At 45.9% G+C, this 13,818-nt stretch overlaps 1 protein-coding gene across 1 annotated transcript; it reads left to right on the top strand.

Annotated features, from left to right (window-relative positions):
* Positions 1-3,416: 3,416 nt before the first annotated feature.
* On the top strand, positions 3,417-8,870 carry BARX1 (BARX homeobox 1). Its single transcript, XM_032799841.2, has 4 exons — positions 3,417-3,946; positions 7,158-7,446; positions 7,923-8,007; positions 8,697-8,870. The coding sequence occupies exons 1-4, from the start codon at positions 3,742-3,744 to the stop codon at positions 8,859-8,861; spliced, it is 744 nt and encodes a 247-aa protein (XP_032655732.2). The 5' UTR covers positions 3,417-3,741; the 3' UTR covers positions 8,862-8,870.
* The last annotated feature ends 4,948 nt before the right edge of the window (positions 8,871-13,818 follow it).

A 13,818-nucleotide genomic window follows, 5' to 3' on the forward strand; every position in this document is an offset into this window, starting at 1 on the left:
ATTAAAATACGGTCAAGCTCTCAAGAGAGAGGGAGAGAGAGAGAGAAATCCTGCAGTCCTCACTCAAAGCTGCCGTTGGGTCCAGTGGCAATTATGCCCGGTCAAGGACTTCGGGAGTTTGTCTGGAATATTTCCAGCTACAGAACCCGCTCCGAGAACGAATTCCAGCTCCAACAGACGCATTCCCAGGGAAACGGCTGAGAAAACGTGCTAAAACAACATTGTTTCAGCTAACGCTATAAATAAGGAGACTAGTCTACGAGTTTCACATCTAAGAGATGAGATCGACTTTCCTCCCAATTCTCTTTGTGTCACGCGAGGAGCAGCAAAGAAGGTTAGATTGCTTTTCCCGGAGCAAAGGACTCCCTGAAAACACACATTTTTAATAGTTTCCTCAGACAACAAAAGCCCAGTAAAATGTTGGCCATTACCTTTGGAATAAAACCCCCAAATTAAAAGAAACGAATTACAGATTCCCCCCAACTGACATGGCGTTTAGCTACAAGCTTTGCATTGGTAACACACAGTGTGTGATCAAAAACGCTTTGTTTCTTCGCATGGAGTTTAACTAGATAACGGTTTTCCATTTATAAAATAGCCCGCTCATAATGTATCTTACGAACATTAAGAGCCTCCTTTCATCTCATGGAGAAATGGAAATTAAAAGACTTCCAAAACCATGTTAAAATTAAAACACCATGAATCTGTGGTTGCTTAAATTTTCTGTAGACTGATTTGGCTGTATTGATTCCCAGGTGCATAGATCTTGCCTGAAATACATAAAGCATATGTATAAATCTTTCATTAATTATAGGCTGCCCTGCATGAAATACGGTCTCTGGAAAATAAACGAATCCCATTGTTCTATGTAAAATATCTGTAAAAGGGCTATACAAATAAACGAATATAATCAGTGATTCCTCCCCCGCCCCTCTACCCCTTCAGTTCCTTTAAATTGTTTACCGAGGCTTGGTATAGACACTGTTTGTCTCTGATCCGCGGTGAATCCAGCGAGTCTCTGTTATGGTTCAACAGAAATGGTTTTAGAAAAAGGAAAGCTGAAACCCCGTAAATTACCAGATATAAATCTTTCCTTTCAAGCGGGTGTTTCTCTCTCTGCCTGCTACCTACCCATCTACCTACACAGGGTCTGATAACAGCTCATCCCAGGAGCCTTGTTTCCGAAAGGAAGCAGGACGTGGGCAGACACTCCCAGGGCCAGTTTCGGAACCATTGTAAGTTTGGTCTTTCCATTTCACCTTTTGGAGCCCGATCCCGCAGCCCTCCGTTGTTTTCCTGGGGAATGAGGGAAGGATTAGGCCCAACCACGACCTCTTTCAGGGGGTGATCCCGAGCAATGGGAGTTTCCCACTGATTTCCATTGCAGACGGATCGAGGAGTCCTCAGACATGAAAATATGAACTACTCGCCATTTGCAAGTAGCTTGGCTGCATAGCTCGAGGGCAGCAATAATACCATCAACCCACCCCACACCTGCAGACTCATGGGGAACACGAATAGACTTCCCAGCCCGAGCTCTCCCTGTGCGTTAGCCACGCCACCAGCGAGCCCCATCAGGAGAAAACCATCCAACTTGGTGAAGCCTTCATCCAGGCCCCGGGCAGGGGCAGCCGTCTCGGTACGTGCCCTGAACTTCGCCATCCATTCCAAAATCGATCTTTATTTCTCTTGCCAGGGCCTGATCCTGCAGTCCCTTACCTAGTCCTGGACAGGCACTGCCCCCGAGTATCTAAGCGGGAATCTTGCCCGAATAAGGACTGCAGGGTCTGAGCCTTCGCCAGGGCCACCAGAGAGTGCCACCTAGGACGGGAGGGCCCAGCAGAGCAGTCCCTGGGGCTTCTCCATGTTTCTCCGCAGTAGGTGTTGCTAAGAGTTATGTAATGCAAATAGAGGGGCTGATATATATGCTGTTTTCTCCCAGTACGTCTATGAGATCAAACCTCACAGCCAGGCCCAGGTTTAAAACAGGGCTAGGGTAGGCAGGAGGAACCTCTTTACATCCATGAAGGCAACTGGGGTTCGAAGGCAAAGGGAACCTTTCACCTCCCCAGTCCCTGCTGATGACCCTGAGCGAAGCCAGGTCACCTTGGAGGAAGTGAATTTAAGCCCCTGGTTTCCTTAGGGGATCCGCAGTTCTGAAAACTCTTGTCTTCCCCGAAAGACACAGCAGACTCCATCGAGTGGGAAAGACCCTCATTAGTGTCCCGGGGAGTTGGGTTTGTGGCACGCGGTTCCCGAGATCTCAGACACTGCATTAGTCCGAGGATAATTTCCTCTTCGGTTAGCGACTCGTGGCTTGCCACAGACTTACGGTGTCAATGGCAAACAATCCTAGGCAGACGTGGTAGAGAGGGTTGAGGGATTATAATTTTGTTAATCCGGGTGACAAATGATTTAACTCATCTGGGTTGCGCACACTGCTCTATTATTCTTCATCCGTTTCTCCTGCCTTGGAAAACCTTGCGGTGCGCCTTTGGGTTTCCTTTTTGACGTTTTTATTGCAGGACTAGGAAGCCGGGACTGCTCCCTGGCTTCAGACAATGTGCGATAATGTTCCTAGCCTCCAGGTACTGGGAGGATACTGCTGTGAGACAGGTTCCGGTAGGACAGGAGGAATCACTTGGCCTTATTTCAGTGTTTTCCTTCTCCAGACTTGGCATCAGAGAGGAGAAAGTAAATGACTTGCTGCTTGCAGCAAAAGCTTATCCCCTTTCCCCGTGCTTTGGTTAGGGCCAAACGGGATATTTGAGGGAGATAAAGGCGAACAGGGGCTGGGACATTCCGAGAATGGAACCGGGGAAGGGCAAATACTGCGAAAGGCGATCGCGTGTTAAATTGTACATCCGTGAACCTTGGGGTTTTTCATGGAATGCACAATATTTGACAGGTTTTTCGAAGTGTCTCACCTGCAGGGCAGTACACAACTAGACGGGTAGATTAGCTACGAAGGAGAGCGAGCTTTGCGTTTGAAAAACGTCCTGTGACTACATTTAAAACCAACAGGACGTTGCACATCCTAGAGGGTAAGTGCAGCTCCAGCATTTCTAAACTGCTGGCACATTGACCTTCTTGTTGGGAGTGGGCTGGCGCTGGGTAATTGCTGTAAAGTACCTTTAGCTTCAAATCGGGCATCGCTGGTTAATTTGCTTTATATGGCACAGGATAGACGCTGTTCCCTAACCTTTCGTTTCCAGGTACTAAGCTCCCCCCTCTTTCCCTCCCCCCCGCGCCCACCCCCCCAATCCAGCTCCGACAGTCCCAGACTCAGGTCAGGAATATAATAGGCTGCTGTCTTCAGTCCTGGGGCGGAGAAAGAGCTCTCCTATGACGTGCCTCCTGCAGCATGAGGTTGTAACTTTTCCAGCCTGGGCTCACTCCTTAAGCAGATCTTCAGCCACTCGGTGCAGCGGGGGAGGAAGAGGGGGGCGGTCGGGGCAAGCACACGCTGGGCGCTGGCCCCCCGCGCACCTCCGAAGGGGAAAGGCTACCAGGGCTGCGGGGAAACTGCGCGCTTGGGCAGCCAAGCCCCAGGAGGGAGAATGGACAAAGCCTGCCCCAGGTCCCTGGGTGCCCTTCCAGAGGCACCAGGCGGAGGGCGGCTCTAGGGCGAGTCCGGCAGGATCTGTGCAGCCCGCAGCGGAGAAAGCCGGCGCCTCCCGGAGGAAAGGGGCTGGGGGCGTCCCTGGGGTCTGCCCTGGGGCCTGGCCCGCAGCGGGAAGGATGCAGCATCCCCTGGACCTGGGAGCCGCGCATTATTTCCCCGCGGAAGTCTTCCCTGACCACCGCTCGCATCGCTACCGGAGTTTTATGATCGAGGAAATCCTGACGGATCACCCCGACTCCAAGGTCTCGGCGCCGGCTGGAGAGCTCCTCAAGTTCGGGGTGCAGGCGCTGCTCTCAGCCCGACCCTACCACAACCACCTAGGTACGTCCCGCGGCCTCGCTAGGCCACCCACAGGCCGGGGAGCAGCCTCGGTCCGCATCAGCGCTGCAGCGGCTCCCAGACTAGGGGCAGGACAGGGGCTCGCTATGCCCAGAGTGACAGTCCCGTTCATTAGCTCCGTCCCCGGGGAACCAGCTGGGCCCTTGGGGCAGTGCAGGTCCCGGGGATGGCGGGGGTCGTCACCAGACGGTAACAAGCTTAGACCTTTCTTCCGCTGTTTGTCGTCGTGCCTGTTGGCAAAGCGCCACTGCACAGGGGAGCTGGGGTCATGGTGGAAACACGCAGCAGCTCTCTTTATTCAGGGATCCGTTCAGTGGCCAAGTTCGGTAGATAGAGCCTTTCACAAACGGATCTGTGTTTATATGCCACTACGACGATCCCACTTTATGTAGTTTCATGCCAGAAGTTTAGGCCACAGCCAAACAAATACCTCACACACACACCCAGGAAGGATGATTTAAAATAACAAGATTTTTTTTCCAAACAGGATTCCAACAGAAGCAGGTTTCTCACACATCTAAATAGTCTATACATAACTGGCGTGAAACAAACTTTGTTCTTTTTCCCCAAGTGTTTGAGCTGCATTTTTCTATTATAACTGATTTTATGGGGCTCATCACAGGGAACAGCCTGTTTCCTTCTCATTGCATCTGATTACTTTCAGTTGGGAAAAACTTTTTTTTTTCCTTCTGCGCTGGACGGAATCTTAGCCTGGTAAACTATACACTGTAATTACACCAGAAAAACAAAACAAAAAAATCTTTCAAAATAGTATGTGGCATTTCTAATCTTTTTTCTGCCAAAGAAATGCCCAACGTTTTTTTCACATTACTTTTCGAGATTATTTTCAGAATGAAGCTCATATAATTCACTACAGATTAAAATAAACGATTGGGTTAGTAATGTGAGTAAGCGGTTTGTAAGTATTTCAGACAGGCTCTTTGGCTTCTTAAATTGAACATAGGCCTACACGCTCGGGCCTTATGAAAGCTTGGGCCTTACGAGTCCCATCCTATTTAGAGAAAACTCTCGAAGATCATGGAAGTTATTATGATTGTATTGTGCGGCAGAGAGAGAAATATAGAACTTGTGTATGTATCAGTAATGTACTACATAGAACATTACTCATGTGTGTGTATATACAGTGTAATATATAGAGTGTAACATGTATATCTAGAGGTATTGATATATTACTAATATATTATATATTACTATGTATTACTGATATATTACAGGCACAATAAGCAAACCATCTATGGCTTCTGAATTTGAAAACTGGCCTTTTGAAAACTGTCCCTTCCAAAGCTAACTTGAACCAAAACTTTCTTTATCATAGAAAAAAGAATAAAATACAAAACAACACAGTTTGTTGTTTCCCGTAACACCGTCTGTTTGCATAAAGAATCAGAGCAACAATTGCTCTGTGGAGGGAATGATTTTCACAGACCTGCCGAACTCAAATGCGCCTTTAAAATGTTAAACCAAGTATAATGATGTTTATAAAACATTATGGCAAAACTCCCGTTGACTTCAGGAGGAGCATGAGCGGATTCCTAAACTGGGGTAATAAAAGTTCTTGCTTCTGCAACACAATTTATATTCAGTCCCGGGAGAGTTCGAAAAGCGTTTAAGAAACATTTTTCTGACAAAATCCTGATTGTCCCTGTAGTTTCCTTGCTGTCCGAGGCAGTTAAAGATAATTGGTTTGTGTTTTAATTTAAATTGCTCTAGCGAGTGCAGCGTATTGTCCTTTTATTTCCTCCGCCATAAACGCTTTGTAATATACCGAATGAATTATTCATTATTTCCAAGCTAATTCTACATATGCGTTGAGCCAGGTCTTTTGCTGTTTCCTCCGCAAGATTAATAGGGAAAGGACTTCCTACTTGTGAGGGGCATGTGGAGGGCTCCGGGAAGGGATGCTTGAATTGTAAGTTTATATAGTTTCTTAGCCTCCTATTAGCAAACTAAACTTCCAGGAGGTCATTTGTCAATTTGATTTTATACATCAAATAAGAGAGTTGAAACTAAATACGTGGTTCAGAGAAGTATCACCAGTTCAAAAATAATTTGTTAGGCGTTACTACAATATTTTGGATCGAGAAAGGTTAGACCTGAATGTTTTGATTGTGATTCAGTAATACATTTAACGACGAGTTTGCTTGTGAATTTAAATTAGAATAAACCCTTTCTGTAGCATATTATTTTACAGTAAGCCATGCAAAATGTGGCAGTATTCTAGACTGTTATCAAAATTAATATTTTATTAGAATGAATGAAAACGTAAAGAACGAAAATACTATATAACTATACGGGGACTTTGGACTAAAATTATATATATATAGTAGCGCTATAACCTCCTGTCCATGTACTATATTATTCTATTATATCGATTATTTATTCTATGGCCAAGAACTAAGACCTTCATAGTGCCTTGAGGTACTATTACATACTAAATTATTTTAAATTATACCCACTTGTAAAGCCCAAACTATCAATTATCAACTGCTCTTTTAAATTTAAAAATATGCTTACATAATAACAATTCGATCCTATTTGGATCGGGATTTTTATGTTACAGCAAGATATTTACTGAACGAGAAAAAAGCAAACATTCAGAAATACATAGAAGTAGGCTGAAGAATATTGGCTACCTTTTTAAAAAAAATAGACTTACGTTTAAGAGTATTGACCTGTGAACTGCAAGACTACAGAAATACAACGCGAAAGTTAAGAAAAACTAACAGTTTGATCGCTTTCCAGTTGAAATATAAAATATTCCCAATTTGATTTTTCTCCCCACACTGGATGAAGGTTAGACTCGTTTGAAAAGGAGCCTTCCATCCCTTCAAATCTTGCTGAATGGTAAGGTTAAATGCTTGTCGTATTAGTTTCTTTGGATCCACCCACAGAGCTTAGCAAGTCACCCATTTTCCCCCACTAAACTCCAACCCGTTTCCCCGCGAGACTCCACACTTCCTTCATTTTTCCGTCTGACCCTATTCTTCCTTTTTTTCCCAGGCGGTACCCGGAGCCTCTCAGCTGTAGTAGGGCCTGGCTGGGGTGGCTTGGGACATGGGCACGGCATATCTGAAAGAAGTCAACAGCCATGCTGGTATCTGGGGAAGCTAAGCGGGCGCTAGATACGTGCCAGAGGCTCCTGCCCTCTCTCACCGTGTCTTTCTCTCCGCAGCGGTGCTGAAGGCTGAGCAGGCGGCGGTGTTCAAATTTCCCCTGGCCCCCTTGAGCTGCTCCGGCCTGGGTTCGGCCCTGCTGGCTGCAGGTTCGGGGCTGCAGGGCGCCTCGGGATCCCCTCACCTCCCGCTGGAGCTGCACCTCCGGGGGAAGCTGGAGCCGGGACCCCCGGAGCAGGGCAGCAAAGCCAAGAAAGGGCGCCGGAGCCGCACTGTGTTCACCGAGCTGCAGCTGATGGGGCTGGAGAAGCGCTTCGAGAAACAGAAATACCTCTCCACGCCGGACAGGTGAGGGCGGGCCTAGGAGCCGCTGCCAGGCGGGCGAGGGGTAGAGGGTTCCCAGCCATAAACCCAGTTCTGCTCTGCAGCCTCAGGGCGGGCAGCGCAGGGGGCTAGCCGGGCTTGGTTACCAGCCCATTAAGCGAAGCCAGTCTTCCCCGGGGGCACTTGTGATCTCCAGAGCGAATCAAACAGCTCCAAGGAAATTAGTTCAATATTTACTCACCCACAGCCTAGGTTAGTTTGGGTTACTGCCTCCTCCCCCAGTTCAGATATCTGCGGAACAGAAGCTAGGTGTTTGGTGGGGAAAGAGGACCGGGAACGCCCGATAGTCCGAATCCTTCCTTAAGGAACAATACAGACCAATGGGGGAGGGGAGCGGAGCGAAGCGAAGCGGTGTATGGAATTTATCTGAGCAGTGGGGTTTTGACTGGTAAGTGAGTGGTATTCTGATGACAGTACGTGTGTCCTCTCTCGCCTTACAGAATAGACCTGGCAGAGTCCCTGGGTCTCAGTCAACTTCAGGTGAAAACGTGGTACCAAAATAGGCGAATGAAATGGAAGAAAATAGTAAGTGTGCTACTTGTCTGTAAAGCCTCGGGTCTTTTTCCCCTGTAGGAGTTGGTTGCTGGCCGATATCTGATTGCATCAGGGAACATTAGCCACTTGCTGGAATAGGAAAAGGGGTTTAGAATATTCGCTCGTCGAATCTAACATCTCTCTGTGTGTATCCTGATTTGCTCGTTGTTCGGATATATCTTCTCTCCCTTTTCTACGTTGTTGGTGACAGAGGCCTGCAAACCCAGCCCCGCTGGCTATGACAGAAAGGGGCATCTATCATGAACAGTAGAAGGGCTTGTAAAAATGCAACTGCACAAAGTCACAACATAGCGGAGCACAGGAAGACGGGGAAAGAAACCAATAGCCAAGTCTACTCCGGGGATTTGAGGATATGCCCCCCGCCCTCCCTCAGGATATTCAGGACCAAGGGCTGAGGGAGGTGATCTATAGAGGTAGAGAAGAGCCGTTAAAGCAGTCAATGCAATCCAGGTCACGATTCAAGCCAGCTGTAAACTGTTTTAGTTGGCTGTCTCCCAGACCTGGTGTTGAAATAGTGGGGACATAGAATATATTTTTGATTCTCGTTATATTTTTTTAGCGTAATATAGGCCAGCCTATAGCTTTCACAACAGGATAAAGCCCTTGTATCAGGCACCTTTAAACGTGGTTTTATTCTGGCATATCCTTCGGTTTTCCAGGTGTTACAAGGAGGAGGCCTTGAATCTCCAACCAAACCTAAAGGTCGTCCAAAGAAAAACTCCATCCCAACTAGCGAGCAACTTACAGAGCAGGAGCGAGCCAAGGAAGCAGAGAAACAAACGGAAAGCCTAAGCTCGCCCTGTGAAGTCAACCAGGAGGAATAAAAAAATCAAGGATGCCTTGTGAGCGTGCCAAACAGCACAAAGACTTACAAAACAGCATCGATCAAGTGCCTTCTCTAACGAGACCTGAACATTTTAAAGACTGGATTAACAATGAGAAACACACCATCCGCAGCAGTGGAGTGATCCTTAGACTTGTGTGCCATGCATTTGTTAGGCCTCATGCACTCCCTTCTATTTTAAAACCTAGTTTCCACAATGTGGAATGAGGAGCAGGATAAATAGACAAGGCCCATGCAGCGTTCTGTTCCACAAGAAGATGCAAGGTGGAAGAAGATGGGTGACAAAATGGTTAGTGGATTATTATTACCATTTGATTTCCGTTGTATTTAATATTTGGTTGATTCCTTTCCCCCTCTTTTTCTTCCCCCCATGTACATAAGGAAAAACACAGCCGTTTCTCTTTCTCTGTATCGGTTTGGGAGCTCTGAGATGGAAGATTGTTGTATTTTGTATGACAACCTGAAAGGGTCAGGAGGAGATTGTTACTGTTATCTTAAGCCTACTTGCTGTCTACAATCCTGTGGTGCCCCAAGTAATCCGAAAACTGCATTTTATGATCAGTTAATGCAAGATATTTACTTTATTTCAATAAAGTATTTTATGACCTGTTGCTTTCAGTAAGGTAATGTGTTTGTGTATTAGCAGAAGCCGTTTTCCTGTTAGCTATTCAAATACAAGTTAATTGACAGATCATAATGAAACAGAGGATACACAACTCTGTTCCAGAGACACACTGTATTCCTGCGGCTTTATTTCTTCCATTTGTGATACAGTACGGTATTCATTTTCACTAGCAAATTCTCACCCGCAGAGTAGCACGGATTTAGGGGGCACAATCCTTAAATCTTTACTCGGCACAACTTCCCTCATCTTGGGAAGGCGCGAGTCCCTATTTAGTATATTTCACGCATTGCATTTATATATATATTTCACTGATTGCTTTTCGTATAACTTCTGTTAGCAAGTAAAAAGTGATGTCTGCACAGTAAATATCTTAAATGATGTTATGCCTTAAATTAGAGGCGAAACAGAGTTTCCTGATGAGGGTGTGGCAATATGTGAAAGTGGATAGCCTAGCTATGGTGTTACTTTTTAGAAGACCACCAAAACATTCAAAATATACAAGATTTCGAAGCCGATGATTCTCCCTAAATGGCACAAAATGCGTATTATACATATTTTGGTTTAATAATAAGCAAATTGTTATCTGGCCTGCCTACATAAAACCAACACTAATTTCCTGTATGCCATATTTTGTGTGTTCTCTCATATAATGTCCGATCCCCCTTCAACTTCAATAGATTATAAAAGATCAGGTCCCTAAGAAAATGCTGAAACTATAGACCGAATTCGATCTTTAATTACTCTGCGCAACACCCTGGAACAGTGTCACCGTTTGCCCCTATATTTATATATTTAAATAGCTACGTTTTAACTAGACATGTAGCCACACATTATACTTCCTCTAAGGAGAAATGAAGCGGCTTAAAAGTTTTTAACTGGATGGTATGTTTTCTTGTATCCAGTAAACATTAACACAAAAAAATCGAAACCATGTAAAATATACTGAAAATACAATATTAATTCAGTATGTAAATATTCACATTAACATTTACGTCAAAGAAAGTTCTCTTGATAAGTTTTTCTCTAGTGCTCTAGACATTTACTATGAGAAGTGCCGAGCAAGAGAAATCCGCAGTGAAACAGCGTGAACCAAACGATATAAACCAGCCCCTCGAAGCTGCCGAGAAGTTACACACAGCTAGATAGCACATTAGAATGTTCGAAAGCTATACGTCGCAAAAACAGAGAGACGTAGATGAGTTGCCTCCTGTAATGTATCAAATCACCCATTTTTTAAAATCTGGAGGATTAATTCAGTGATTCCTAAACGCATGTTCGATTCCACGAATTCTCCATCGAATTTACCAGCATGATTTTAACACTGTGCGGCAAGTGGAAGTTTTTTGTAATAAATAAAAAAAAAAACCAGTTGCTGGTAACACTATGATACTTTACACACGATGGTATTTGTTTTATCTTAAATGTAAGGGCTGATAGGTTCGGGCCCACACCCAGAGCGTGTAGAAAGCAGACGGGCCCTCTCTGTTGTCTGTGTAAATCTGTGTCTAACAATTTCGGAAATGCTACCTGGAATATCTCGAAGTTCAACCTCATCACGTGGTACTATCTACACATTGCGCTCACCGGTTAGGATGCTGCTCTGTCGGGTGAGCCCTTTTCGGGCAACAGAAACGATTGTTCAAAATAAGGAGAGAGAAAAATATTCAGGAAGCCCCAGATAGAACCCCCCCCACCCTCCAGAGGCTGACTCGTAATCGCACATTAAAAGAGAAGAGCCTGGGGCTGATTATGATGTTTAGGAAACAGGGTGTCTCAGGTAAATGGGCGGATGGAAACACCACGGATCCTAGGTTAGCTCGTTGTAAGAGAATAGCTTCTTGGGCTGGTAAAGGATTTTGGCTTGTCTGACTCCCCCCCCCCCCCCAAAATGAGCCATGGGAAGTAGAGGTGTCGGCGGGGGCGGAAGGGGAAGGATTGCGCGCTAGGGATTTTTTATGATACCTCCATCCAGGTGGTCTGTGCCCACAACCTGCCCTCTGCTCCTCCGACTCTTGGAGCCGTCAGTTACAGACTACTCTGTCTAAATTCTCAGCTGGTGTGCGCCAGTTTAACTCCTCTGAAATCAACGGGGCGACACCAGTTTCCGCCGCCTGGGGACCCTGGTTGCCCATCGCTTCCTTTCCATATCTCCGCTAGCTATTAATTCCACCGGGATGGAATATTGAAAGCACAAAGCAAGCTTGAAAACTGATTAGATGTCTCGATGATAGCGCTCGAAGAGAGCTGTTGGCTCTGCTGAACTCATTGCAGTGAATTATAGCTCCCTCCCGCCCCGCTCCGTTCCACTCTCAACTCGTAAATGTCACGGGCTGAGAGAATCTTAATATTTCACCTATTGTATGTAATATATATAGTCAACGATTCCATGCCCGGGCTATGTTATGGGGACTGTTTTGTTAACTGCTGAGATGAATAGCAGAATAGCGTGAGATCCTGCCTATTTGAATACAGAATGTACTTTTTTTTCCCTATTAAGTTATCAAATCGCAGCGTAGCTGCGGAAACATGCAATTGTCCTTTAAAACACAAAAACACCGCAGGAAACAAACTGCTGGTCTAGCAGAGAGAGCAAAGAGAACATTTGTTCTGGAGACCTCTTAAAGCATCTTAATTCCTTCCTCCCCACCCGCGCCCGACGGAAATGAGGGCATCCTAGCGCGCCAGGCAGTCATTTTCTTCTCCGGAGGTGTGTTGTATACAAGTATGAACTATTTCGTGAGAAATGTTCTGCTCATTGTGCTTCGAAGCATCCATCCCCGGAGGGGTGAAATATGTTGTCAATATCCGATGACATCTAATCTGTTCAAAGGAAGGTCTCCAGTTGTTGACGGGAAAAATAATCAGCCAGTCAGTCTGATTCGCAGCTGGAGCGTGGTGAGACAAGCGGAGAACATCCCCTGCTGGACCCAGCCTTTCGCTGCCTTCCAGAGTGGGCACAAAGGGAAGGGGGGGAGGGGGATCATATTCGTTTCACTCTAGATTTTATTTTAAATCTCGGGACAGAGCAAAACAGGTCAGGAGCCCGAGCCTGCTGCTCTTTAGACCGAGAGCGCCCCCACTAACTGCGCGGGACCCAACTCCGTTCAATGGATTGTTTGCATGATTATTAGTGGATTGAATTAGCTGATTTATTTTGGACTGTCTGGCATTACAAGTGTGGCAGGCCTGGCTCAGCTTGCAGGATAATTGTCTCAAATGGGTACATTGAGAACATGGATCATTTAAATCGCAGGGGATTAAAACAATCGGTCTGATAAGAGGAAGGAGTTCCCCAGAGGCGAAGTGTACGGCTTTGCAGCATGCCAATCACCGCTACAATTCTTCCGTTTATGGCAGGCGGCCGCAATCCCCAATGCGCTGCAGGGAGCGATGCTGTCTGCGCTTGTGAATACCTTGGCCACGTGTCTCACTCTCTGGGTGGCATCACAGATGGAGGGGATCAGAGCTATGGATGGCTGCCGTGGCTGACCTCTTGCAGCAAAGATTGATTGATTGATTGATTTTAATTTTATTGGCCAGCCTCTCCCAATTAAGTGAGTAGTTAGTAACCCAATTAAATAACAGAATAAAAAGCAATCCCCAGGAAAGGGGAGGAAAAAAAAAAAAAAGCAGAGCTGCCCGTTCTGAATAGCTCAGGCCCTCGCTTCCAGCCCTACAGCATTCAGAAGAAGCAGGACCCACCCGGGTCCTTAGGCTGCATGCGGCGTCAGGGGAACGAGAAGAGGCGAACGAGGTAGAGGTGCACTTGTTAAACTCGTGGAGACTCCAGCTTCTTCAGCAGTGTGATTGACAGCTCTGGAGTAAGTAGCGCCTTTCAGGGCTGCCTGCAGGGAACAGTAGCTAGATAGGGATGGGATCTGAGGACAGAGCTCAGAGAGGCAGGGCTGGGGAAAGTTCCGGAGCAGGCGGCTTTCCAGGCGCACAAACAACTATGCATCTTTGACTCGCTAGGTTAGAAAAATGTGTTTGTTGATCATTTGCAAAACATTACTAACGTCTGTTTGTGACTTGAATTATTTTAATCTCCGTTCTCTCCCCCCCCCTTATTAAAAACAATGTGTTACCTGGTCTTATTTATGTATTCGTTATATTTCGGTGTCTGGTTTGATTTCTTGTTATTTAGTAGTAAGCGAAATTAAACTCTTCCCACTGAAGTAATAAATGTTACAATAATACCGTTATACTGATGCACATTTATAATATCTATATAGTAATTTACGTCTGCAAAATGCTCTGTAAATATTACAAAGTGTTTTTCCATTTCAGTCACCTGAGAGACAAGGTGGGTGAG

Source organism: Chelonoidis abingdonii, chromosome 17 (assembly GCF_003597395.2).
Source record: "Chelonoidis abingdonii isolate Lonesome George chromosome 17, CheloAbing_2.0, whole genome shotgun sequence".
NCBI classification, from domain to species: Eukaryota; Metazoa; Chordata; order Testudines; family Testudinidae; genus Chelonoidis; species Chelonoidis abingdonii.

Coding starts and splice junctions, on each gene's coding strand:
- BARX1 (XM_032799841.2), top strand. CDS start 3,742: ATGCAGCATCCCCTGGACCTGGGAGCCGCGCATTATTTCCCCGCGGAA. Junction 3,947..7,157: donor ACCCTACCACAACCACCTAG/GTACGTCCCGCG, acceptor TTCTCTCCGCAG/CGGTGCTGAAGGCTGAGCAG. Junction 7,447..7,922: donor TACCTCTCCACGCCGGACAG/GTGAGGGCGGGC, acceptor CTCGCCTTACAG/AATAGACCTGGCAGAGTCCC.